The sequence below is a fragment of the Coturnix japonica genome, chromosome 2 (assembly GCF_054131305.1).
Source record: "Coturnix japonica strain WE chromosome 2, WE-NBRP24, whole genome shotgun sequence".
Taxonomy (NCBI): domain Eukaryota; kingdom Metazoa; phylum Chordata; class Aves; order Galliformes; family Phasianidae; genus Coturnix; species Coturnix japonica.
In genome coordinates, this window is record NC_140664.1 from 98,837,378 (window position 1) to 98,865,224 (window position 27,847).

General features: G+C 41.9%; 1 protein-coding gene across 1 annotated transcript; it reads right to left on the reverse strand.

Moving 5' to 3' along the window:
- Positions 1-143: 143 nt before the first annotated feature.
- Positions 144-27,847, reverse strand: TMC2 (transmembrane channel like 2). The gene is made up of 20 exons (XM_085539257.1): positions 27,802-27,847; positions 27,479-27,526; positions 25,742-26,063; positions 24,983-25,135; positions 23,510-23,600; positions 22,539-22,620; positions 22,142-22,248; positions 20,016-20,114; positions 17,890-18,032; positions 16,828-16,975; positions 16,146-16,334; positions 14,530-14,709; positions 13,543-13,692; positions 12,727-12,855; positions 9,859-9,926; positions 8,875-9,114; positions 7,054-7,179; positions 3,707-3,785; positions 2,240-2,360; positions 144-1,634 (listed from the first exon to the last, which is right to left on the reverse strand). The coding sequence occupies exons 1-20, from the start codon at positions 27,845-27,847 to the stop codon at positions 1,378-1,380; spliced, it is 2,778 nt and encodes a 925-aa protein (XP_085395383.1). The 3' UTR covers positions 144-1,377.

Genomic DNA, 27,847 nt, shown 5'->3' on the forward strand with positions numbered 1-27,847 from the left:
CAATGATTTATTTTTTTGAAGAAATTCTGAGTTCTCCATCTATTTGATTCCCATTTGAATCTCCTGGAAGTACTTCCCCAGGGCTCTGTTCTCTTTCATATGCCCAGGGATCAAGAAATGAGCTAGATCTCTCTCTACATATATGTGCTGCACAATGTTTAAGTTCTTAATTTCTATGAGTAGTCAGATACCTAAATACCTTTGTTAGTTTGGACCTGAAAAAGGGAACCATTTTCCCAATCAGCTTCCCATCCAACTGAATAGAATCTCTTTACCCAGCTCCTTCAATGTAGACATTCTTGCACTGAAAGTCAAGTGCTCTCTCCTCTGTCAGGGAGAGAAGTAAGTTGCTGAGTTTCCTGTACTCAACTCATCACACAACAATATTTATTGCATTTAGTGAGGAAAAATTAAGGTGGACACCTTTATCTCAAAGTATCTGTTTGCTGCAGTGGATATTTTCCTAACAGTATCTACAAATTTCTTTTTACTGAAGAAAATGAGTTTATTTTTATGCATTTTGTGAAGAATGCCAAGTATGTGAATATTCCTTCAGACCCATGCTGGCTGGGATGGGACTGTGGCAATAGGAACAAACTGAAGATGTAAAACAGGACAACCTGGCAAAGTCTTGTTGTGTTGCTCTAGGAAGTCATGGGTTTTCTGGTTACAATCAGAAACCAGTCCAAAGTACTTTTAGTCTCTTGACTGTGCTGTCTGATCTTACTACATTAGAACTCATTCTGATTCAAGCTACTGTAAGCTGACTGAAAAGAGGAGCAGAGCAAGACGTCAGAGAAGGTGGAGGAGAGTTGCACAGCAGGGCTAAAATGGAAGGATGAAATTTTAGAGAATGCAGACAGGAGGAAAGCTGTCTAGGAGGATGGAATATTGCTGACAGTGTCCTTCTGTGCTGGCCTAAGTGTCCTCTATTCCCAATACTGGCTGCCATGCAGCTGCAAAGGGTTGTTTTGCTTTTCTAAGAGTACTTAATTCCTTAGGTGGGGACAACAAAAAGATCTTTGTTGGGATGACAAGTAAAATCATTCTGTTTTTATTAACCGAAAGAGTCTTTTGGGGGCCTGATAAATGCTCTCTCCACCAGGTGTATTTGCCATATGGCTGTTGGTGGCCACAGGGTTGTCATCTATGTAGTAGGCTAGTAATGCCTGACACCTCCCATCTCCTTTATGATTAAAATCAGGGCAGTCACAAGGGGTTGCAGTAATTCTAAACCTCTAAATAAAGCTTTTTAGATAGAATCAGTGTTGGGTAGATGCAGATAATCACGAGTGGTTGACCAAGGAACAACAGTCATTTCCTATGAAAACTACCATAGTTTATGTAACACTTCTAGAAGAAACGTTGCTGAATTTATCAGACAGGGTGTACGTATCGTGGCTGTCCTCTCCCTCTTCCAGGGAATGGTCCCATTGGGCGTCCTCCTGGCCAGGGCTGTCTTGGCTGAGGGTATGGTGCCCAAGTGCCTGGCGTCAGTGGCCGTGTCACCAGTACGTGTGGTGGTGGGATGAATGCTGCTCTTCTCCCAGCAGTTATGGGGCTGCTGTTCAGGGCTTCTGCTTTTTCTTGTTTCCCAGCAGTGCTGGCTTGATTGGGAGAATCCGTTTTCTTGTCTAGAGTAAAGATTATTATTATTATTTTCCTGAAAGCAAACACTGCCTTTCTTCCTCTCCCCCACTGGATTCTGTTTCTTCTACATGCAGCAACCTAAGGATTTGTGTTTGAACATCTGAGTGAAAAATTCCATAAATTAGAGATTTAGGCCCTTGCCAATAGCTAATATGTGTCTCAGCTGTCCAAGTCCTTCTTGTATGTTCTTACCAATACATTTAAAACACATAATAGTCCTACAAGCCACACTAATTCACATGCGCCTTGTGGTCATGGATAATTGCTAATTTCAGTCTTTATTTTCAGCGCATCCCCCAATGCTATAAACTCTATTTCCATTTAAGTGAATGCTGGGAATTGAATAATAATTTTGGGTTCCAGTTCCCATGCCTTGATAAGTCTGTGTTTGACACACTGTAATCTAAAAGCATGACCTTAATGAGCATCCACTGGCCAATGGGCTTCCATAAGTGGACAAAATCTGCTGGTCATACTCATCTGATCCCACACAAACTTGTACTGCCCCAGTTTCTCAGTCCTTCCCAGTTACCACTGTAAGACAAAAGGGATCTTTTCAGGAGAGTTGGGGGAGTCGTTTAGTTTTTACCTTCTGCTTGTTTGGGAGAGCTTTCACTCTTTGTGCTTGGTGCAAGTAAATCCTCCAGATCTTGCATCATGGAATTATTGCTGGCTTTGTTGTTCCTCTTGTTCTTCTCTTCTTCGCGTTGCTGCGTTGATGAAAATCACCAAGTTTAGTTTGAAACTGAGGATTTAATCAGTGAAATGGTGGCCTGGTGTCATGCTAAGTGGCTTTGTTGTGATGACTGCAATTTTTTTTGCCAAGTTCAAAGTACTGCTGAACGTTGGTCTAGTGATCAAGGTTTCAAACAACTTTATGGAGAGAAAGCACACTCTGGGCAGGACAAGGAGCCTTGGAAGAGACGGCTCTGCCTCTGTTAGGGCAAAGCACGTGCTGTTGACATAATTTAGATTCACGTGACTGTGTGTTTCTGCAGCTGCTTAGCTGCCCCCACAGGGGTTTGGGTTTGTTTTAAATTTGTATCTGGGAGGGTATATTTGAGTACTGGTGAAGAACACCAGAAGAAGAGGAGGAATGGGCAGCAGCATGGCTGGGGAGCACTGTCAGGCTGCCTTCAGTTTTACTTGTGTGTATTTAGGTCTTGAAAAATTTCCATTTGGATGGCAGAGGGAAAGGGGCATCAGGTAGCTGTTTCTGATCAGGACAAGCATGCTGTGTGGGGACGGGAGAGACTTCCTTTCTTACATAAAGAGAAAGCACAGACAGATGCCACCCCAGCTTACTCTCTCCTCCGAAAAGGGTAATTCCTTGAGAGAGGAGCCTACATGATGGAGCTATGGTATGCAAAGCGGACTTGTGGTCAACAACAGCTTTGTTGTCTCTTGTGACATGCTATCTGAGCACAGCTGCACTTCTGCAGGTGTTCTGCTTCTAGACTTAATCCACATTACTTTAGGGGTCTCTGCATTGTGGTCCTCTGCATGGTGCAACCTCCCTCAGTTCTGGATGCCGCAAGGTCCAACCTGACCCTGCAAATTCAAGTCATTTCCTGTGTCTGTATCCTGCTCTTCTCATCACTACAGCAAAGTCAGAGACGTCAGCCTCCTTTGTAAAGTGCTCTGAGAATTATTGGTATAAAATGTTACTGCCATGTTGTTATTTATGGATCTCTTTTTTAGCCTCTACAAAATCAGGCTGCTGTCTTGCTAGGCTTATCATTGTTCCTGGGAAAACTCAGGCTCCAAAACATTACTTGAACTTTGAGATATTTTATTTTTGTAGGTGAAAAGCACAGTTTATGGGAAAACTTATTGTAGTTTTGATGTCTGAAATAGCAGCCTATTATGGGATGGGACCACTCTGCAGTTAGTTAGCCATTAAATGCTGTCAGAGAGGAAAGAGCTGGCATTAAATACATCTTCCTCTTGTGTCACTAACATGGTCTGAAGTGAACAGCAATTTAAAAGCATATGCTGCGCATCCAATTTGAAGTGCACGGTATTTCAAGGTTGGCTTTGCTGGATGAATACTTACCAGTTGCATTTTCTTCTTCAACTCTGCGTTGGCGCGCTGGTATGCTTCAGACACAGCATTTAGATAGTAGATAGCAAGGCTACAAAAATAAATGTATTGCTGCAGTAATAGGATCAAGGAGAGAGAAAGTTGCACTGGGATAGAACATAAAATTCCCAAAGCTGCTGCCTTCCTGAGAGCACAGAGTTAAACCTAAAAATCCAAATTGGTTTCCCATAGGACCTATTGCTCCCCATACAGTGGGCCTATGCACAGACATCCTGTGTAGGATATATAGGGCTTAATTAAACTTGATAGCTGAGTCTGGACTACACAGTCACTTAAAGAATCATAGAATGGTTTGGCTTGGAAGAGAATTTGAAGATCATCTTTTTCCACCCCCAGGAACACAGTCATCTTTCTGGGCTGCAAGTGCACACTGTTGGCTCACATTAAGCTTTTTGTCTACCAACACCCCCAAGTCCTTCTCTTCAGGGTTGCTCACAATTCACTCTCCTCCCAGCCTGTATCTGTGCTTAGGATTGCCTTGACCCAGATGCAGGACCTTGCACTTGATCTTGTTGAAATTCATGAGGTTTACATGGGCCTGCCTCTCAAGCCCATCAAGGTCCCTCTGGATGGCATCTCTTCCCTCCTGTGTTTTGACCATACTACACAGTTTGGTGTAACCCACAAACCTCTGGAGAGTTTACTCAGTCCCACTATCCATATCACCAACAAAGATGTTCCAGTCCCAATAACAACACTTGAGAGACACCACTTGTCACTGTTCTCCACATGCACATCAAGCCATTGACTCCTTTGAGAGTGACCATCCAGCCAATTCCTTATCCACAGAATTGTCCATCTGTGAAATACATTTCTCAGCAATTTGGAAACAAGAATGTTGTGTGGTACAGTGTCAAATGCACTGAATATGAAGAAGGACTGGAGAAGGGCTTGAGTTTACTGTTTAACAATCTCCCCTTACGTAGTTTTCCTACAAGCAAAAAAAGACATGCTAAAGCAGGGAGAGGAACCAGCCATGCTGGAAGAAACTGAAAAGTGAGTGGGATCAGAGAGGACATGCTGGCTTCCAGTCTTTGGTGCATGGTGAGGTGCATGCTTCAAAATGTGCCCAACTGTCTGAGGCTGTCTCACCCAGTAATATTTGGGTTGTCAAAACTGTCCGCTCCAGCTTTTGTAGAGAGCTTTTGTTCTTCCTAATCATAAACATCATCTACTCAGTGACTTCAAACCATTCCTGGGAAAAGCACCACCCGTTCAGTTCACTGCAATTGTGTGTGTGTTTTCTAATAAGCAGAACATTCAGGTTAGAAAAAACACTAAGTATATCTTTTTGAAAAGGGGTTTCCTGTCAGTTTGTAATGTGGATGCATGGCTCTGGTCTAGGTTCAGCATCCTCAGACTGGGCTAGAGGATTTTAGCAGTGTAAGTGCAGCCATTTTGGTTCCCAGGAAGAAGTCTGGAAGGGAATACTTTAGATGGCCTTTCTGGAACCTTTTTGCTTGGGTCTGTCTGGAGGAAACACATTTATTTCTTTTTACCTAGAATTAAATCTACAATCAGTCTTGGTGATCTTGGTGATATAGGCTCTCTGTCTCTGAAAAAAAACATTTTGGATTCTTATTTTTGTTCATCTGAAGGATTTTCTTATGTGTCATCAGACTGATTGCCTAGGAAATATAAAAAGAATTTGTAATCCAAGGCCTTGAGGCTGCCTGCACCACAGCAGAAAGAACAGCAGCCATCGATTACTTATATGACTTACAGTTACCTACTTTCTGAATAAAATGGTGAAAGACACAGAAACCTAAGTTTCTGGCCAGTGGTAGCAATCAGTTTCAGGACTGATAGCAGAAAGGAGCGTTATCTTGTGCTTCTGGCAAAATTTAAATTGAGATAATTTTATCTTTCTGTATATTTAGGTCATTCCCAGTTAGATCATGAGAGGCTGCTGTGGATTGTTAAATAGGGCCATGCTTATAGATAGAGGCATGTGACTTTTGTCGGTGTATAAAGATTGTATGTTAAATGAGATTTCTTCAACTTAAGAGTTGCTGGAGTTTGTTGCTGACCAAAATGTTATTTTCAAAGATCTGCCAGCTATTTATTTATTATTTCTGGAGGGATTGCATCGAAGGCCCAAAAACCTGAATTGTGGCCCTTTTGCAAAGGTTATCCATTTGGGTTTGGGTTAATTCTGCAGTCTTCGTACAAGCTGTAGCATCTGATAGTGCTACTGTGAGGCCTGGAGAACCAGAGCTCATAGCTCAATCATGTACTTGGTCATACCAGAGCTGTGACATTTGACTTCTTGTCTTCTGTGTGATTCATATCTGATTCTTCTACACATGGGATCAATCTGCATGTGTTACGGTATCTAATAATCTTTATTTAGGTTATAATGAGTAAGGAGTTTGAGACAGATTGAAGGACGATTAGTGATTTTCAGTTTAATTTGGATTTTTCTCAGGCTGTTCCTGTAAGAAACTCTGTAACATGTGAACTTAGGTTTGATTTAATTTAACAGCATTATCTTCAGTGTAACCTACTCAGAATGAATGACCACAGTGCCCAAGAGAGAGCAGACCTGAAGCCAATATGATCACATGCCAAGGGAAGCGTAAGAGAGGCAAGCCTGTAAAATATGCTTTCCAAACCCTTTACCATCTTCAGCTGTTCAGTCTGGCATGTTCAAAGCTGCCTGTAAAATTTGGCCACAGCTCTCCCACTCATTTTGATAGCTCTGAAAACCTCAAGAGTAATGCCAAAAATCTCTTAATGTGTATGTATAAATAAATAAAATGAGAACTGCCCTGGTTCTGATGCTGCTGGAGGTGTCAAGGATCAAGTATGGCTTCTGATGTAGCTTCAAAGCTGAAATGATCTAACAGCACTGAAACAAATTTCAGATATATTACTTGCAAGAATAGAAAAAAAAGATACTTTTCTTCATATTTTTGGAATGTGTAATTTTTGAATGCCCTGGTTTGGCAGTGCTGTAGATACCACCAGCTGTGATAGAAATTGCTTCTCCACAAGGCACCAGGCTGACACTGTCCATTTAGTTCCTACTGGGTACATTTTCAAATGGAAGCTGTGACAACCATGAGGCCTTTGTCAGCAGTATGTTCCATCTACAAGGTTGTGTTTAGTTGTGTTGGGAAATTACATTTTGGGAAACTAGGTCAGGAATGGATTTGGGGAGCAGGAAGTGGGTCTGCCTTCATCTAGGCTGTTATCTCAGCAGATGCATGTAGACATTGCTATAATCCCAGCCATTTTTAGAACTTCCTCCTCACCTCCCACCATACTGTGCATGTAATATTGCAAGAAAAACTTACACCATGAGCAGAATTGCAGGAATGATTAGTCCTGGATTTGCCACATAGCCGAAGATCTTGGCAACAAAAAGTGGGAAGTCAAGTTCGATGGTCTCTTGAATGACATCATACATCCTTTTCTTTCCACTGGAAAGACAAATGGTCAGTTAGGAAGTGTAGAGAGAACACAGAGGCACACATTAACTCCCAATTTAATGATGCTAAGTAGTGTGTTTCCTCTCTGTCAGCGAACATCATCTTGCTGTTGGTCACCAAAGATTTGGGAGTAAAAATTCTACTGAAATGACTTCATTTCAAATTATCTTTCTTGTTCATTCCCCCTTGACCTGCCCCATAACTGATTATAGGAATAATCTCTGCTAAGCCAACTCAATCCCAAAGATTGTACAGTGAATTCAACAGGCAGGTGCTTTATGAATTGTACCCATTTACCGTTCTGGAATGTATAAAAATCTGCAGATTGCAATAACCATACATTCCTGATCAATATCTTGTTAAATGTGGCCTTCTCACATTGGAGATGACTTTCCTTATGCAAATTCTGCCTTTCTGAAATGATGAACCAACTTGAAGAGCTGTTAAGCAATGACAGAAATAGCAAGCTGTGATTATCACTTAATAAGAAACTCAGCAAAAGGGTCGTTTCAAATTGGATTGATAAAGCAGATAAGAGTATTCTATATGAAAGTAGAACAAAACTGTAAAAGCTGAGAATTTGGCTGGATTGCATAATGGACCTTCTTCTCCCCCAGCACCTGTGAATTCAGCCCATGAGTGCTATTCCTCATTATTAGGCTTTCTTCCTCCTTGCAGTCCCTCTGGATTCTGCTCAGAAAGGCACTGGACTCTCTCCTTATGATGAGAGTGAATAAAGACAAGATAAACTAGATGGGGTTTCAGCTTCCTCGGCTGCCTTTAGCCTAGAAGAGTTAAGCTTTCAGTCAAGTTATGGGTGGAAAGCTGTGCTGAGGGGGTGAAATAGAAAGAAGAGACAGAGAATTAAAATAGCTCTCCCTCTTTTCAGGTTATTCATCTCCAAATGATAGCATGCAAGCAACTAGCTTCCTGTCAGATCTTCTGACATTGCTGCTAGTCACCTGTCCTTCTTACAGAACAGAGGAAATTTTGGTTTCTTGCCTTTCTCCCTCAGTCTTTTATTATCATTCTCTATCAGTGGATGGATAACCCACAGGAACAATTTGTTCCAATCTGTCTCCATGCTGAGTCAGACTCAGTAGGCCCAGGAAATGGTGTTACTCGATCAAATTATACTTTATTGGCATGTTAATCCAGTCTGATGAAAGCTCTGAGCAGTGCTAATTTAGGGGAGAAAAAAAAAACAACACAGGCTTTTCTTCTTAAAAGTGGCAACTCTTCAGACTCAGACTTATTCATTTCCTGAATTTTTCCATCAAAATTAAACACAGCTCATGGCGTGGGATTTCTTGATTATGTGAAAGGTCTTGAAAGCTTTAGACTCCCATTCTGCTACTATTATTTTGCTGGGAGACTTAAGGCTGCATCCTGCTTTCTCCTGCACCTTTAGCTGGTGTGCATTGGGGAACCACGAGGAATTGAGTAGCAGAGAAAGGGACAAAACACTGGGGCTTGCAAAGCCCACTGGAGAAATGCAGATGAGCTCAAAGGAGGCTGAGTGCTCCCAGCAGACTGTGTGCCTTCACAAATGGGAAAGGCACGTGGCCTCATGACAGAAATTGGAGGTATTTAACCATCTCTGCTGGAGACCAGGACTTCAGACTTTGTGGAAATAATCCTTTGCTCCAGAGCAACAAATGAGTATTCTTGATATTTTGCTACTACCTGAATGGTCCGCAGTCAAAGGAAGGAGGCAGGGACATGATAGTGTAGGCCACAGGTAGGAGGCTGAGGAACAGGATCAACAGCAGCAGTCCCATGTAAAAGTTGTTAGACTTGGATGCTTTGAATACTCGTGCATGAGGAACATTGCTACTCATGACAGCCCAGCACTGAAAATACATGGAGGTTAATAAGCGCAGCACGTTTATACCCACGAGCCCTGGTGCATAAAAGGATCCCATCCTGAAAAGGAAACAAGAGGAAAAGATACCAATTTTTGACAGACTGGAAGGTTTTTTATTTTCAAAGGAAGAAAAAGTGTTGTTAATGTGGTTGAAGTTTGCCCACAGCTAAAGCCTGGGTGGTCTGGTTTGTGATATCCTTGTACTTTTTGAGGAGAAGATGCCTGTGCCCATTTTATAGTGACCACACAGTGAGCACCAGCCGGGCCTCAAACCTCAGTGGCTGCAAAGAAAGATTTGCAGTTTGTGGAAAAAATGGTGTGGGGATAGCTTGGAAAATGTCAAGCGGATATACTCAGCAGGGAGACATCCCTGAGTCTGAAGAGATGTTGAAGCAGTGGAACATTAAACTTTGGAAAAAGAAATCTTGTTCCCAGAGGTGAAGGTCTTTGTGTGGTTGTCTTGTCAAGAGCAGCTGTAGTTTGCCTTCCTCTGGGGCAATTTTGGGTTGTGCCTCTTGCCTGACATGCTCAGCTGGCTCCATGGCCAACCTTGTGCTGACAGGGTGAGCTTGCAGCCCTCCCAGAGCCCTTTCTAATCTCTTCCTCTAGCACTTAAGTTCTATTGAAAGGATAAGGAAATTACATTTTTACCAAAAAATGCTTTTGTAGTCAAGCACAGAAAGTAAAACAGTGAGAGAAACCGAAACCCAAGCATTCTAACTCCAAAGGATAGCTTTTTTTTCTTTTCTTTTCTTTTTTTTTTTTTTTCAATAATTCAAAACCAAAACATGAAATGAGCTTACCAAATCATTCCTTGGTTGAACACCAAACCCAAAACATTGCCACTGATGTCAAACTCTGCATAGGAAGGCTGTGTGGGAAGAGAAAAGAGTGCAAAAATAAATGAATATGTTGTTGCCAGAGGTAACCTGCGTATTGCTTGCTATTGCTCTGGGTGTAAGGATACTTATTCAGACGTGGTATGGAGGGATTTCTGGGAGGGCTCCTGCTGTGCGCATGCTGCTTGAGAACAAGAGCTATGAAAGCAGATTTGGATTTGTTGTGTTGTGGGCTGTTTCTCTTGGCTTGCTTAAAATTGGATAGATGTATGGAAGCACTTAGAGTTGCTCCATGTTTTTATCTCCTCCCCACCAATAAAGGCAATTCCAAGCAAAGGAGTCATGGCACAGGACTAGATTTTATTCCAGCTGGTGTATCTGGCTGCAGACTTGCAGTTTCACCACAGTAAAATACTGAATATTTAACCAGCCATAATGATGAGCTGGCAAGCAAATGATACACCAGATATGTATATGTGTGTCCCTAGATCCTGGGGAAGCAGGCTGCTGTAGAGCAGAAACACAGAGCATGAGAAGGGAAAAAAGAAGGAATACTTAACCTGGTTACTATCAGGTGTTAAACTATATTAGTCAGTAGTTAAAATACTGCCTTCTGTGGAGTGACCTGTTTGATGTGAGTGCTAAATTCAAAGCAGGCATCTCCTGATAGTACTTGTCACTTTATAAGTTATTATTCTGCCAGGTTTACCTATCATATAGTTACTGCTCTGCATAGATATGCTTTAATGCATACAAAAGTCAGGTCAATTCTGGCAACTTAAACCATAAAGTTCTTCTGTTTTCTTGATCAATATTTACTTTTATACTACAATACAGAACATAGTTCTAAAATAGTGATGGGTAATGACCTCACGTGTTTGAAATGTTCAATGTAGCAGATCTGCTTTTGACCCACTTTGCACGTACTTCATACTGTTACATTTTGTAAAGTTGAGTTTTAACAAGTGTTTTAAGTTGAAAACTCAAAAGAAGCTTAGTCAGAGCCGTGCTGAGTTGAATGCTCACAGCTTTGGGAAGAAATGGGTACAAATATTACATTTTTTCTCTTTTGATTCTGGCCCACTTCAAATTTAAACCTTTAGTTAGATATTGATACTTGCTTGTTTTTTTTTCACATAAAAATAACAAAAGCTTTCAATGTCTCTTATCTTCTGCTTTGAGGGAAGCAAAGTCTCTGTAGGAAGTCCAGGTTGAGCAAAAGTCCTATTCACTTCATGCATTAGAAAACACATATACAATTGTGCAGTATCCCATAGGTTGGTTTAGATGGCTGCTGCCAAAACATCCTGCACTCCTGTTTTATTCCTGAGCTTGGGGGTGGAAAAGATAACCTTACTTAAGTTCTGATGGAGTAATAGACATAGCAACAGGAGTAATCTCCCAAAGACATAGGAGAAAAAGAACAGTAAGGTCACAGTACTTCCATATTTCTGTAACTACTATGGGAGCCACATGGCATAAAAGGAGAGCTTGTCTTTTGCTAGATTGTACTGCAAACCCTCTAGCAATGCTCCATGTTAAGGGCTGCAACACCATTCTCCTGCTTAGTCCTAGTATGTAAGGGCCTTGCCCTGCTCCTTCTGAGCTCGAGTGTATTAGATAGCTCATTTGCAAAAGGCAATCTGCTGGAGCATGTTACTTGGCTCATCTCCTGGATAGCTCTCGTATCTGAGTGCAACATCACCTCACAGCTTGATTGGGCTGAAAGCCAGGGAGAAGAAGAGAGGGAAGTTCTGGAACAGATCTTTTCCATTTCTCTGGGAGGTAAAAAATGGATAGCTACATTTGTTATTGTTATTATTATTATTATTATATATATAAATCAGGGAGGGTCTGCAGTACAGAAGAGACTTCCAGCTATTTGTAAAATGGAGATCTTCTTAAGAATGAAGAAAACCCTTTGTGGTATTCCTAAAGGTTGTTTTGAGGAAAGCATCCCCCTGCCCTCCAAAAAAGGTGTTTAACAAAGTGAAGCAAGGGGATAGCTTGGAGAAGGAAAACAGAAGCTTAAATGAGAACAAGATCTGTGAGCACATCTAGTGGGAGCTGTCAGGGGGCTCTGAATTCCACTGTCCATTAGGGGAAATGTTCTCTGCCTCCTTCAGAATAAATTCAAAGAGCCCCCTGGGCAGCAAAATGCCCACTCGCAGCTCTCCTTGTCTGACCAAGGCCCAGAAGGGACTTACAAAGCTCACCTCATTGCTCTTCTCTAGACCTCTCCTGGAAACCCTTCCAGCAGGGTGGGTAGCCAGCTGGCGCTCTGATATAATTGCACTGTTTCTAAGTATTTGCTTCTCTGTCTTAATACATCTGTTTCTTGTTGTTGTTCTTGTTTTGTTAATAATGTTAATTATGCATGAGGAGATTGGAAGGAATTGTTCCTTATGCCACTGCAGCAGAAATAGGGCCAACCTCCAGCACAGATCAGAAAACTGCTGTGAGTAAAGCATCCTACTTCCTGCAGGGTACACGAAGATATGGGGCTTTGAGAATTGGAACTTAATATAGATGTACCCAAAGTTCTGGGGTTATAATGACTATATGAATATTATGCTGATTTTTTTTCCTTTTCATCTTCATGTTTTCAAGTCCTGCTATGGAAGAAAGAATGATATTTTTGTAGGGTATTTTCTGGGATTAAACTGACTGATCCAGAGAAGTGACGCAGAGGCTGCCTACACCAATTAAGTTATCAAGTAAGTCCAGATAAAGGCTGGAATCATTCAAAATCAATCTATTTGCCATATTTGAACATATGGCCCTAAATTACTTCTAGCTTCTCATGTAAGTCTCAACAGGACACTGACTTACAAATCCAGCTTCTAGGTCCCAGCACCAACAGTAATTCATGAATCTCACAAAGCAAGCTCGGATGAAATCTCCCACCAGGATGGTTACGAAGGTCACGAGGATATCAGACACGGTGAGCCTTACGATCTCCTGCAATTTAAAGCAAGGAAAGAAGCTGTTTAGCTCTTATAGTTCCAGTAGTACATTCAGGACCACATTTTTTATTAAGACATTTCAGTTTTTATGACAGTAACCTTCAGAAAGGCATGCTGTGTGCAGATGCCCTACTTGTTTTCAGGCACTCAGCAGTGCCTAAGCTTCACCTCTGTGGTTGAGAACAACAAGCTGTGCTATGGCTGTTTGCTCTAATAGTTGATGCTAGTGTTATTGACTGTGGTTTATGTTGGGGCAGCATGTAAAATGAAAGCACAAAGCCAGTGCTGCAATAATGCTAGTGTAAAACAGGCATACACGGAGAATAATTTTAATTGTGTTGTAACAGAAATCTCTGTGTTACTATGGTTTGATGCCTGTGATCTTTTCTTGCTGGAGTTACTATTCTGAAGAACTGCAGAACTTCTTGGTGGCCAAAGCAGGAGATTTGAAGGGTGATTTCTTTGTGGAAAGTGCTACAGATTTGTGTGTGTTGGAGGTTCCATGTCCATAGCTTGAGAACTATGGCCAAGGATTTTTGTTACCTTGGTTCTACTACGTGAGAGCTGGGAAGGACAATGCCATTTATAAGGAAAACTTCACTCCTGGAAACATCAAAAACACCAACCAAAAAAACCCTGTCCTGAAAAATCCCAGAGATTTACTATCTAACAAATTCCTTACAATGCCAACGGTTGTCTCCCAGCAGGGTCCCCTGGGCACATCTGCAGGGTCGAGGGGAGGTGGAGTAGCGGTGCTGTTCTCCATGGATGAGTTATAGTAGCCAAACAGTGTCCAGCGCGTGATGTTCTTCACAACGTCCTCTTCAGCCAGCTGCAATGAAGACATACCTCAGCCAAAAACATAAGTATATAGGGTCTCCAAAGGATGCTACTTGGTTCCCCTCTTTTCTGCACTAGTTACTGCCCCTCATACAAGAAACTGCTTACAAACAGAGTTGCACCAGAAAGTAAACTAACATCCCTTCCAGACTAAAGGAAGTGAGTTCTGGGAAGCCAGCAACTTGCACACTGCATACGGAAGAGCCATGAGACATGGTTATGGGCTACAGCAAGCAAGAGAGCAGCACTGTCAATAGGTGTGTGGAGGGACCTCTGTGCAGTCCTCCTCCCTTGCTTTTTCATTGTCCTTCAGGGCTGAGCAAACCTCTTCAACTCCTGTTATTCTTCTCTTCTTAAAATGGAGTCATTTTTTTTTCCAGCGGATCAGTTAGACATTTATCCTTTCCAGCAGTTATCTGCCTGCAACACTCTACCAGGATCATGCTAAGGAGGGGAGGGCAGGGGAAGAGGATTATAAATTATATCCTTGGGGTCTGCATTAACAGAAACTGAAAATAGTGCCAGAGAAAAAAAGCCAAATTACCTTATTAGCCCGTGATTATAGAAGACTATAGCACCTCTTTCTTTCACGTCTATAAAAAGAAGTTGGAGGCTGGTTGGAGACCGGCCTATAAGTGTGTCCTTGAGTACCTGACCTTAGCTTGTTAGCTACTTCCAAAACCCAACTCAGCCACTCTCTGGGATAGCTTGATGCTTGACAGCAATAGGGAAGGAAGAAAGAGTTACTGCAAAGGGTGAAGAGATGGGCTGTGATCACCCTTGGCTCCAGAAAATGCTAGAAAACTTGGCTTCTCAGCTCAGCCCTTACTTTTTCGTTGACATCATCCATCAAGGCCAGAAGGAATGTGTAGAGGTTTCCCAGGAAGAGGGCAAAGATGCGCCCCAGCTGCCACTTCAGACCGATGCGTGGATGGTAGTTTTCGAGTGTGGCAATAGTTTCAAACAGGGGAGGGCAAAACATGCCCAGCAAGGACATCACAATTTCAACCTGTCAGATGAGAAGGTTACTGCTAACAGAAGCAAGAGTGACTACGTTAGTGTGAGCTGCTATCAAAATTAGGTGTGCTAGCTGTTCCTACAGCAAGGCCACCGCTTTCACCAGGGAGAAAGCTGACAAACCTCTTTACCATCAGCAAATGACCTTCTATTAGAGTAGAGCAGCAAGAGTGGGATTGGCATGTAATGGGGAGGAAGTTGTGTTATGTGATAGCGTGCCACCAAATTAGTTTCTGCTCTTTCCTATTAACAGCAACCAATTACAGTAATAAGGTTTAGACCAAGGAACACATGGAACAGCCAGCAAATTGTCGGCAACTGGCTGGGGCTTCTTGAAGGTTTTATGAAGGAGAGAGAGCCAGAATGAGCTCAACTCCCAGCTTGGCTTAGTGTGTCAGCTGCACAGCTCCTGCGGGAGAACTTTTGCCCATATCTCGAAGGGATGAGCTCTGAGAAGTTTGTTCCTGGTCGGTCCAAGCTCATGCATATTTTGTTTCCTCACATCTCTCATCCTATTGCCTGCATCAGCTCCTAGTTGCTTATTTTAGTTTCAGAGGAAGCATGAGGCTTGGCTTATACTTGTGCATAGAAATAATTAGTTGATGCTAATGCTTATTTGCCATATTCAGCACCTGCACTTCTTGATAGGCAGTTATGAATGCGAATGCAGGCACATCAAGGACTCAGTGCTGCAGTCCAAGAAAATATGTCTTAATCCCATTTTTGTTTCCCTGTGAGGTGCAAAGCATAGGGTAATTGTGGTCAATGAGGTCACTGGCACGTCAGCATTAGCTCAGACATGACTTGCATGTTGTGATGTCTTAGAGTTTTCTGAGGGAATTAGGAGAAAACATTATTTTGAATTTGATTTGACTTTGATGTATTGATACACGTTAATAAATTGCACATTGAAAATAAGCCTTTCAGTAGGTAGAAACAACTTTTCTATTTCATTCCAAAATCAGACACAGAAAGATTTTTGACAACCGATTTTTATCTGCAGGTTGTAAAACGTTATTCTTGTTATTCAATAGAAATGAAAAAGATTTGAGTTTAACTTTATGTCTGATTATGGATGTTTTCAACACCCAGAGAGCTTCCTAGTACAGCAGAGTTTGTGAGCATTAATATGCAACTGGAGGCTGAGGCATTTATATTAGGTAGGTGATTGCTGAAGTTGCACTGACTTTTATTGCTATTTATTGTGAGAGCAGCTTCCCTGCCTGCAGAAGTTGTAGATTTGTCCCAGAAACTCTCAACGAGAGCAGTCTTCTTCCTGGCTAACATAAATGTGAAGTTACAGATGGACTTCAGGGCCATGGCAGGGAATCTCTCTGCTTTGGATGCTGTCTTCAGGCTGGGGTAACAATTATTCTTGTGTTCAAGTAATGTTTTCATAGCAGTAAACTGGAAGTAAGTTTTCCATACCTCATTTCTTTCATACCACCCAGCATTCTGCATTTTTGAAAATGTCTGGGAGCGTTTCACCACAAAGTAAATGAGGTAGCCGCTCCCACACAAGCAGCATATGATGAGGACATTGGCCAGGACCCGCAGGAACCTCCTCAGATGGATGTTCTCATCCTTGTTGCTTTCTTGCTCATCCACGATAGATTCCTGAAAAACAAGAGATGCTCATAAAAATGGAGTTTGTATGTCACAACATAGGTGGTTTCCTACCCTACAAAGTGTAAATTAGAACTGTGATGGCTATACTGAAGATGGTACTCTAAGAGCAATTTCTGTAGCTAATTCCTACTCAACATCCTAAGCCTTAGCTGTGTTACACTCCAAAAATTGTTTCATGCACGTTAGCAAAAATCCTTCTGATTTTATCTGTGTCCAAGGGTGTCATCAAGTCCCTGTTCTCTGGGTTTTTACACGGAGCATTAGCTCTGAATGAGGTTAAACTGGATGAAGTTACTTTCCAGATCAAGTAGCTAGATGCTGACTGACGGCTCTTTTATTTATTGCTTTCTCCTTACACGAGCTGGTATGAATGTGTAAAGGAAAGCGTGGAGCTGGCGGTTGTTGGAAATGCTACTCATGCTTTCAAGAGATGCTGGGAGCATTTCCAGAAGAGAACTGAGAAATGCCGGTTAGGAGTTACCTTGAAGCTGGTGGTGATAGATGCAAACTTGTTGTCTGCTGTCTCTGGGTTTCCAATGAGGTAGTCCCAGCTTGTGAACATTTTCCAGCTGAAAACAAAGTTTTCATCGTCCCCGTCTGCTGTGCTTTCATTGGCATTGCGTGCCATCCTGTGAAGATTTAGGACCAACTGTTGAGGTTGTTGGAGGTACGCAGGCCTTGTATTAAAATCTATATTGTGTAGAAAAACTACTATGGATGATGAAAGCAGGCTAGGGATTGCTTCCACCACCTAGTGCATGAGGAAAGTCTATTAGAGCACCTCTGGAACCTGGGGTAGGGTTAACGATAATGGCTACCTTTAGCTAGTTAAATTTATCAAAGACCTCTGCTGCTGTCCAGTACACTCACTGCAACACGGCATTTTAGTGAGATTTCAGTAGCTGCACACTGTTGGAGTCAAAATCGCTTGCAGCAAATCATGCAAGAAGAGGCAGAGGATTATTCTTATTAATCAGCATAGGAACAGATATGGCTTCTATTATTTCCTCTCTGTTGTCTGATCCTTGAAATCCTTGTGTAACACCTGCTAGAGCTCGTAAGACCATCCCCTCAAGAAAGATGAAACAACAGATGCTGCCATTTGGTGGCAAATATACAGCAAATCCCACGCCTTGCTCCAGCCAAAGGCTGAAGCGGCACTTTCTGCTGCATAGCAGTAGGGCTTGTTTTGTTAGAGATACAAATCCATTGGATTCTCCTTTCTTGCAAGGGAAGAACAATCTTTCCATAGTGTGGCCTTTGTACAGACAGAGGGTTTTATTTTTGGCAGACACAAGCTCAGCAGCAGTCTCAGCTGCATCCCTGCTGCCCTGGCACACTTAAGTACAACTTCTATCAGCAAGGCAGCCCTGTAGTAATGTTGGAGGAAGGGATGATGCAGACTAGAAACCCAGCAGGCACAAAGTCCCTTTCTGTGCTCTACCTGTAGAAGCTGCACCTGGCTGAGTGTTGTGCTGTTGGAGGAACCCAGCTAGGAAATACCCCCAGAGGGCTGTGCAGGGGTCAACTCTGCCATACTTACGATCTTATAACAACCATCAGGCTGTAGCCAAACACGCTGATCCCAACCATGAAATATGCCATTGGCAGCCTGTATTTTAACCAGCCAATTGTCCGCTGGTTGTTGTAGTATCCATAAAAGAGTGCTGAGTACTTGATGTACCCCTAGGGGAAAAGCAAACACAAAACTGTGTGAAAGCCACGTGTCTGTTCCTCTGCAGGAAAGAGGTTTTTGGTGAAAATTGAAGACTTAAAACAAAGAAAATCAACTTGGCAGGTTTTTTTTTTAGTGTATCATTCAGAGTTGTTTGCTGCCTCATCATCAGTGAGAGCCATTGATGTGCCCTGCTTACCTTACTCCAAGAGAGGAGAGGGATTGCGTCAGAAGATACTGGATCAAAACTAACATCCATTTTTTGTCAATTGCTGTTTCATCTTTACCAGAAAAACCTCCTTATTGCTCTTTGTGGCTTAGCCCACCTGCTTCCTTAAGTCGGTATCAAACACTCAAATCTTGTAGAAATGCTGTAGTAAAGGGGCTCCCCACCATGAGATGGAACTTTTCCTGTCAGCTGGGAGGCAGCAGATGCTTGGTACCCTGCAGATTTGATTCCTTTTACTGGCCACCACCTGCTGAGCAAATTCAACTAAAGACTAAAATCAAAGTATTTATTTTCTGCTCAAAGCAGAGCTCAGACACGATAACAACCACCTTGTCTCAACTAGACCTATTTTTTACTGCACAAACTATGGACATTCAAAGAATGTGCAGATCTCCTAACCTGATCTCTCCCTGTTTTTCTGTGGTATCTCATCCACGCTGGTATTTATCACTGTATATTGTGCCTTTCAGCTTGTAAGTTAAGCACAGATGATTAATCTGCCCATGATAGATGAGCAGGCTCTCTTCCAATCAAGGATTTGGAAAATGCAAAATTAGAACATTGCTTGAAAAGTGTATTGGAGGCTGTGCACTGGATCTAGTTTAGAGGTGTTTCCGGTATTCCTGGGTGCAACTTGAGCTGCACATCTGTCCTGCCCAAAGTGCAATGCCACAAGTACAGTATAACTTTGCATGTTTTTCTTCTAGTGCTGCTGACTGCACCTGGGTGAAATAGAGCATGCCTGTGACCCTCAGTACATCTCCTTGGGATTTGGAGTATGTTGTGTACAGTGTATGCTAGGGAGCTGTAATGAAAACATCTCCATGGAACATAAAGACGATGTTTCTGGAAGGCATTAATTAAGGTTTTTCTCAGCTTGGAACCCCTAACCTTTATCTTTTTGGTTCATCAAATTGTGGGGACTAAAAAATGCATCTCTTTCTACCCATCATCCAGCATGTTTTTTAAGCTCCATTTGTGAGGCATGGTATCAAGTGAGATTTACTCCTTTCCTCTCTGGAAACCCGTGATATGATCTCCTTTAGCCAAAGCATGCTTTTTCCTGGCTCCTCTCAAAATGCATTTTTCAGGTTCATGGTATTGGCTCATCATTTTATACCTGCTCTGAAATATGTTTCCCCATTGCACCTCTCCTGTGGAGCATGCTGGACTAACTGTCCATTTATTTTCAAAGGGCAAGCATCTGTTCAAGGGCTTAATTTGACTTGTTCAGACTGCAGAGAGTTCAGCTGTGCACTGATAGCCCATAGCAGCTGGTGTGGCTGTACAGCAGGGGTTGGCAGGACCAGCCTTTGGTGTCAGTATGGCCATGCAGGTGGGTGTACCCAACCACAGGCATGAGGTGGACAGGTCTTGGTAGCTACTCTTTAATGTGATGGTACAGCCTCATCCAAGAGAACAATTTTTTTACTGATTGTATATTTCATGGACTCCCAGTTAAAATCAGCTATGTTCCTTCACCTTGGCACATAGGAATGGCAATGATGAGGGATAAATCCCCTTCCAAAGGCTGTGAGCAAGCTCTTCTGTAGAGGGAAGAATTCAAACCCATATGTATGTGCCTGAATTCTGGGGATCTGTACTATCTGCTATTCATAGCAGCTGGCATCTCTTCATCTTCTAAAAGAAACCGTTGTATTAATGATTTTACTTGGGACAAATTCCTTCCTGTAGCTCCTCAAACTTCTAAAGGGTTTTACTACGTACTCAACTGGTCTGTTATGATTAACACTCTTGCACTTACCTCAAAGTCCCAAAGAACAGAAAAATCCATAGCTGTTGCTTGTTCAGCCCGAGGTACGGTTTTTCTTGGCATGCTCCCATACGGCATTCCCATTAGGACCTGGTAAGCATTAATAACAGTGATGTGTGCTTAGTAAGACACTGTACAGCTTTTTCTTTCTTTTTTTCCCAGTATTTTTCTTCCCCTTAACAAATCCCCTCTGATTTGATTTTGATGGATTTTACTATATATTTTATTCCCTAGTACCTGAAGAGCAGTTTAAATATTCGTAACTAATTTCACTCAAATTACTAGAGGTATTCCCATTTCCTTGGTCACATCCACTGCACAGGAAATGTTTCAGCAGTGAATTACATCCCTCCATGAACACTTCCAGTTTAAATGTCCTTAGTTTAGCACAAGGCTTCTTTGCTTGAATTTCATGGGTGTAATGCAATAAAGGGATTAGTTTTATCTATTTATGCAGGACTCTTCCTTAGAGAGAAGTCAAGAGCACTGGGTCAAACTTGCGGTAGATTCTCTATTATACAGCCTGGAATTGAAAGAATGAACTTGAAGTGAGGTGAAGGACAGTTAGGTTTGGGGAAGAAGTGTATGACAGAATGACACAAAGAACAGTTCTCATGGCACAGGTCTCCTGATGGCACCATGCACATCAGGCCTTGCAGCAAGTTCAGCAGTCCACAAAGAATATATCAAGGGCTGTGGAGAGTTAGTAACATATTTACTAGTGGACTCTGACTGGTGCCTATGCCAAAATATCTTAGTCCAGAAATATCCTAGCATATCGTCTATCACTTACTTTTTAGAGCTGTCTAGTTCATTTTAATCATTTATGATTAAATGTTTATTGCCTGGCTTCTCTCTCTCTGTATTGTAACAGCTCTGTAGGCAGTGAGTAACAGTATGCATTCTTTAAAGACAAATTATATATAAAGCTATTTAGTGTTCAACTATATGCATAGCTCTCCAGAAAATACATTTGTATTTTTCAGTGCTAATAGCTATGTCTCTTCATTCTGTGAGGAAACAGAGCTTTAGCTTTTGCTAGTGTGAACAACCACATCAAGGAGAACAAAAGCACAGTACTCAGGAGGGTCTCTGTGCTGCATTTTTGCTCCATAAAATCCTACACTGAACAGAAGAGATGCCACTGTTTGTGGACTGCACAGCCTTTAAGGACTGTACCTAATAATTTAGCCAGAGCTATAATGGCTGTATTAAAAATTTCTTCAATAAATGATCATATACAGTTGGCTGTGAAATCCTTTTCTTTCACCAAGTACAGAGAGAAATGCAAGAACCTAAAAATAAAAGCCATCCTTGTGAATCATCAGAATTAGATATATAGAAAAGAGATACTTTGCCAAGTACTTTGTTTGGGAACTACTTGGGACATCAATTGCTTCTCCCCTTGGAGGCTACTTTTTCAGGGCTCTGTTGTGGTCATCATCTTGGGGTAGTGCCCAGGGCCCAAAGGGAGCTCTGGCTGGGACTTTGCCATTGGCTCTTTTCATCAGAAACCTGGGCAGTTTTCCACAATGATCCTATGCTAGAGCCTATGAACGCATGTGCCAAGGCGTATTTATAAAAATTGGACTCAACACTTCTAGTGAAGATCACACTGCATGTGGTGGCTCTGATCTTTCATAATTACACAGGTATAACTGATCCTACGTCATTATCTCTACTACAATTTGTGCAATGCAAAGAGCTGAAGGAAATATTTGGAAGATTCCATACTGTCATTGGGATTTTCTTAAGCTGTTGAAGACCACAGTTGATTTCTTAGGGCACTTGAAGATCTGAGCTTGCACCTAGGAGGATTCCTTGGTCACGTTTCTCACTTTAGTCAAAAAGTAAAAGTAGCCTTATGCTAGGTCTGTGAGTTCCTGTGTTAGCTGCTGGATGGGCAGAATCTTGAGTAGCATTTTAGGGCTACTGATTTCAATGCAACTTTTGCTCCTATCTCAGTAACCTCCTTAGAAGCTTTTCTTTGTAAATAATCATCCTCACACATTTTGTTGTTCTAAAGCTTTGTCTGTTACAAATCCTTATCTAAGCTTTCAGTCTTAGGTTTATATTGAGCAATGGGCAAGATATTACAGAAAGAATTAAGCACTTACCTCTGGAATTATAACCAGTCCAAATATTAATCCAAAAAGGACAAGATTTACCCCGTACATCCATCTCAGAAATATGAAATAGGAAGCAACAGAGGAACCAAAGTGACCTTAAAACAAAAGACACTTTGTGGTTAGGAGTTTAGGAGGATTAAACTGTCTTCATCAAGACCTAGAAGCTGAAGAACACACAGCTCTTTCTCCACGTCTTGCCAAATACCCCCCAGATGGTGAAGAGAAGAAATGAAGGAGGAGGCTGATACTGTATATGTACTCATTTTGTGGCACCAGTCCCAAAGTTAGAGGGTACCTATGGACCAGAGTGTGGTCTGAATGAAAGAAAAGCTGCTGTACAAAATGTCTCATTGCCATCTCTCAACATGAAGTGACTTCTACTTACTCTCCACTTCTTTTATCTTCATCTCCCAGGGTATGCACTGGGTTTTAAAGTTGTCAAAGTCTCTCTTAAATTTCACCCATTTCTGAAAAAAAGACAAGACAGCTGTGAGCAGAAAGGTACAAAGAGGGGGGCTGCTTGGTCTGGAGGGGCTTATAATGGCAGAACTTGCAGGCACTGCTAGAAGTATGTGCTTAAAGTCCTGAAGTTGTAGGTAAAATCTGTTCTGGGTCTGATCTTTTGGACTACTGCAGAAACTGCTTTTAAGCTCAAAGCCCCCTAAATTTTCATGTTTGTTATCTGTATTTTTCCCCTTCCCAGCCTTCTGGAAAATTATGGTTGCCCTGTGATTTTACCATAGGAGTGGAAAAATCAAATCAAGCTCTGGACTGAAAGAACTAATGCAGAACCAACTCTGTTTAAAACAAATTTTAGTTTGATAAAATACTGAGCTTGGATCCTTCCTTATCAAGCCAGCAACTAAACTCCCATCAGCTCAAGCCCAGCTTCCTTTTGCCCTTCTCAATATAATCTCCATGACAACATGAAACTTGGTTTCCAACACCAGTCTTAAAATACCATTGCTGTTCGCTCTGTTGTCTCTGCATTAACCAGGGAGATGACATTTTACAAGAGTCCATGGGGTAGTGCAGGAGTTTTGCACGGCCCCTCTTGTCTTTAGAGGTTTCTAAGTTTAACATTTGTGAAGAATGCAAGCAGAGGGCTGTGCTTTTTGTTTCTACTCCAGTCCCTCCCTTACTTCAGGGAAGGTGGCAATGAGATTAAGGCATTTCCCCTTGTTCTTTCTATAATCACCACAGATTTGAATCTGGCTAGCATTTTTCTGAATGTGGACAGGAAGATTTATCCCAAGATCTTTGTGTTTCTTTTGCTAATTGTGAGTTAATAAACTGATGAAAGTTATATTGAACACATAACCAATTCACACCCTTTTCCATCATTTCAGTGCTTACCTTTGCCATCATCATCTTATATGCATACAACTTTTTTCCTTTCCCTTTTCCCAGGGCTCCCTCAAACTTCTCAACAAAAGCTTGTGCCTCCCTAATTTGAAAATAAAAAGGTGCAGGTTATTGAAAGTGCAAAGGAGGTCTTTTGCTTTTCACCTCTACCCCTCTTAGCAGAGGGTTGTTAGAGTTAGGATACTATGTTTAGGCAGTGGTTGGACTTCATGATCTTCGAGGTCTTTTCCAACCTAGGTAATTTCATGATTTTATGATTCTATGATTCTCTCTGACCCCAGCATGTCTATGATAGCCTAATGCATTGGTCAAGAAGAAATTAACATTTTCTAGTGAATTGATCCAAAGAGAACACAGAATCTCCCTCCGCAAACACCTCCACAGACATATGGAAGTGGTCCAACAGTGCCAGAGAAATGAATGCATGCTGGTCCAGAGTAAAATCAGACCGGACATTTGAATTAGTTTTAGAAAAGGTTTCCAAGGGAAACAGAGAGAAACAAACAGGGTAGATGGTATTGGGGTATGATGAGTTTGTGAATAAAATTATGGTGTATATTGGTGCAAATGGAAAAAAACAATGCAAGAAGAGACTGGGTCTTACCCCAAAAGTAGAATATGTCAGAATTAATACTCCTGTTTTTGTTTGTTTGTTTTCTTTTCTTGCAGAACTTTAGACTCTGAGCTGTACAGAGCTTTACCCAGATTTTTAGAAATAACTGTTGGTGTTCACAGCTCCTGATGCTAAGGGAAGATGGAGCAGGTCTTGGCCTTGGGCATATTAAAGAGAAGCAGAGGCACTTGGGGATACCCTCCTTCACAGCCCATCACAGCAGCTCTGGGCAGCCTCTTGACAAGCCTTGCATCCCTGTGGGACTGTGAGTACCTTATGGTGTTATATTGGAAGCTGAAATTACCCCCTGGTGGAAAGGGGATTTCAGTTTACTTTTAATCAGAAGATCTGAGATTTGCCTTTACGTAGGAACTGTTTGTGAAGAGTCCTTTTTTGTTGACCCGTGGGCAGCAGTTATCCTTGCTCCACAAACATCTGCAAATAATACATTTTCTTTTTTTCCCAAGCAGCACCATCTTGGGAACTCTGAAGTAACACGTCACCCTGCTGCTCTGATTTCTGTCTAACAATGGGCATGAATAAGCAAAGCAGGGCGCAGTTTGCTTTAACAAGTAGACTGACAGCAGTGAGTCACTTGGTTTTAACTACAAGGGTAGAATGACCTGGCGGTGGATATCAGTTGAACAGATTTGCACCTCGTCCATTCTCCGGTTACAGAGCCTGAAAATCAAATTCCACATTTTAACTCTGATCCTTTAATCCCAGATAAGGTGACCAGGTTCAGCTGGTCACTTTTCCAAGTCTGGAGCGTTATGGTAACATCAGCAGAAATGCTATTTCTGGGAGAGGCAAAGTGCAGCTGACAGCAACTGAGGGTGGGTTCCCAGTACCTGAGCACAGAGAGCTTCTTCATCATTCGCCAGGGCTTGTTTCTCATGGTGGAGATGAGTTTTTTCTTTTGCTCTACCTCCTCCATCAGCATTGCAAGCTCTTCCTCTGACAGCGATTCCTCGTCAGATGAGTTGGAAGAGTTGGAAGAGGCACTGGTAGAAATATTAAATTAAGGGCACAAAATGGAAAAACTCACAGGAGTTAGAATCTTGCAGGTCCTAGTACAATGTGCAGAGCCAGTATAATGTGCAGGCTGGTGTGCAAGGGTGGGATTTTGTGCCCTTGAGGACAACTGTTCCCACCTGGCCACCATAACTCACCTGACATTGAGGTTTGGACCTCACTGCAGTTGTAGAAGCATTGCCTAATGCTAGAGCTGGCTCTGGAGAAATGTTTTTCATGCCTTGGATAAGCCCAAGATGTGGCTTGGGATAGCATTGAAAATGTGAGAGATGCCTTTTAGCCTTACTGTTTCCACAGAGAAACAAAAAATGTACCCTGATCTGAGAGATTTAAGCTGTCTAGTTTAAGAGCTCTTGCCTTGTAGTGTGAGCCTGACCCAGGCTGAGAAAGAATAATGAGAGAACTTGGAAATGGTTTTACCACACAGCATTTTACACTGATGTTTTTCATCCTTTTGGGAAGCAGTACCATGTTCGCAGTTTATTGGTTGTTAAGATTCATATGCCTTTGGCTAATGGTGTGCCCATACAACTGCAGGTCTGTCACCTGGCGCTACTCAGGGATTGCCAAATTACCTGTTTTTCCTGATTTTCTTCTGTTTGTTCTCTTCCACCTTTCCTTTCCTGTTTGTTTTCTTTTCCTTATTTTCTGACTCCTTCTCATCTTTGGAAGAAGCCTTTTTGTTTCTCTCTCTTCCTTCTCCTTCCTTTTTTCCATCACTTTTTTTCATTCGATTATTTTTCCTCCTAGAAGCCCTGCTTTGCTGAGGACAGTTTTCTTCCTCTTTGCTCTCATTTTCTTCGTTGTTTGTCTGTGACTTTTTCCTTTCAAGTCTGTTTGCTCTGACAATTTCCCTGCGGGTCTGTTTCTTAGATCTCTTGTCCTTTACTTCATCTTCTGCAAGGGAAAAAAACAAAAACAAAAACAAAAACAAAAACAATGAATCAACAAGTCCTTTGGGAAACACTTAGCTTTCTGTGTTGACACCAAAAGGATTCACCAGAGAATGCCAGCAGGATGCCTGGTGCAAACCCCAGGGAAGTCAGTGTGCAGGTGCGCGTTCACTTCAATGGGCTCTGCATTACGCCCTGCCCAAGGCCACATCCAGCTCCCATTTAAGATAGTAAGGCTCATTTTAGCACATGTGACCATTAGAAAACTGGAAATTAGACACAAAAGCAAGAGACAATCCATCAGAGAGCATGAGTACAAACATATCTTCTTGCCACGTAAGTGCACCTGGGCAATGGAATCAGAAACTGCAGTCAGTTAAATAGAATAAAAACATGCTGCTGCTTAGTGCTAAGTCCTTCAGAGATGTTTACTTTAAACTAGAGAAAAGGTACAGCTTAGGCAGGATCACCTTTTGGTTCTCCGAGTTTTCCCTAATACAGGAGGTCTATATCCAGAGAAGAAAATAAAGAAGATACACTTTACATTCTCTCTGGCATCGCAGGCTGAGGAACTAATTTGTGCCAATTCTGAAGCACTTCCATTTTGAAGGACTGAAGTGGAACATGATTCAATTGCAGAATATAGCGGAAAGGGGGAAAATAAAGACCAACCACCCTCTATGAAAAACTGTTCATTTCGTGCAGTCAGATATCACTGTTTTCATCTGCAGCCCATCAAATACTTGGGTAAATGTGGAACATTCATTTGTTGCTTCAGTCTTATTTTCAGGTTTGCCTCTATGGGAAAGGTGAAAATGATTTAAAAACAAAAACAAAAACCAAACATTGTACTCTTTCTAATTAATTCCTCATGCTTACTGGATAGTGCAAACTGTACAGATGTGACTGTGGACCATTTTTGCACTTGTCTATCCATTCGTACCATCTATACAGTGCTGTTACGATCTTACCTCAGCTATCTCTCTTTATTTAGTGTTATAATCCTGCCCCTTAGCTATTTCTCTTTGTTAGCCTCTCTCCAATACGTTCTCATTTTTATCTTCTTGTGGTCAGGACTAATCAAGACACCCATGTATTACAGTGGTGTGCACTGCAGGCAGGGCAGGCAGGACCTTGGTGTGGTGCAATGCAGTTGCAGGGCGACAAAAAAACTGTTCAGTTGAGGTGATGACCAGGGAACGTGGGCTATAAGAGCATGGATGAGGGGGGTAGGCTGCTTAAGGGTATTGCTTTATATATCAGTATTGTAAGTCAAACCTCAAGGGAAAAATCTGGATGCTTACAATCAGCTCACGAAATGGTTACTGCTGTAGACTGTGCCACAACACAGAGAGAAAAAAGGAAAGGTATCACCTCTTGTATTTCAAGCAAGACTACATTTTTAAATCTCTAGGTTACCTTCACTCTCTGAGTCACTCTCGACTTGTCCGTCGATCTCTATTCCAACTGCAAGACAAAGAACAAAGAATAATTTCACTTGTTGCTGGGATTTGCACATGCAGTGCTTTATGCAGCAGGTTTCTTGGTGTGAGAGAAGCTTGGCGGAGCATTCCTTACTGATTGCACACTGTATTTTTTTCTAAAGCACTGTTCTTAATATCTGCATTAATTTGGAAAATTGACTAAATTTCCCTTTGTGAGCAAACTGAAATTGCTTCTAGAGGTGCAAGATGATACAGTTGGAAAGTCCCGAGCTGAAATCATTTCTCCATGATACCAACCATCTTCCATGATGTCCCGCAGTTTGCATTTCTTCCTCTTCCCCAT

Bases quoted from the DNA above. Each gene is read 5' to 3' on its own strand.
- TMC2 (XM_085539257.1), bottom strand. From the start codon at position 27,847: ATGGGGAAGAGGAAGAAATGCAAACTGCGGGACATCATGGAAGATG. The intron at 16,976-17,889 runs GTAAGTATGGCA...AAATCTTCACAG, and splicing joins CTGATGGTTGTTATAAGATC to GATGGCACGCAATGCCAATG. The intron at 1,635-2,239 runs GTAAAAACTAAA...TCTTTACTCTAG, and splicing joins CTCTCCCAAACAAGCAGAAG to ACAAGAAAACGGATTCTCCC.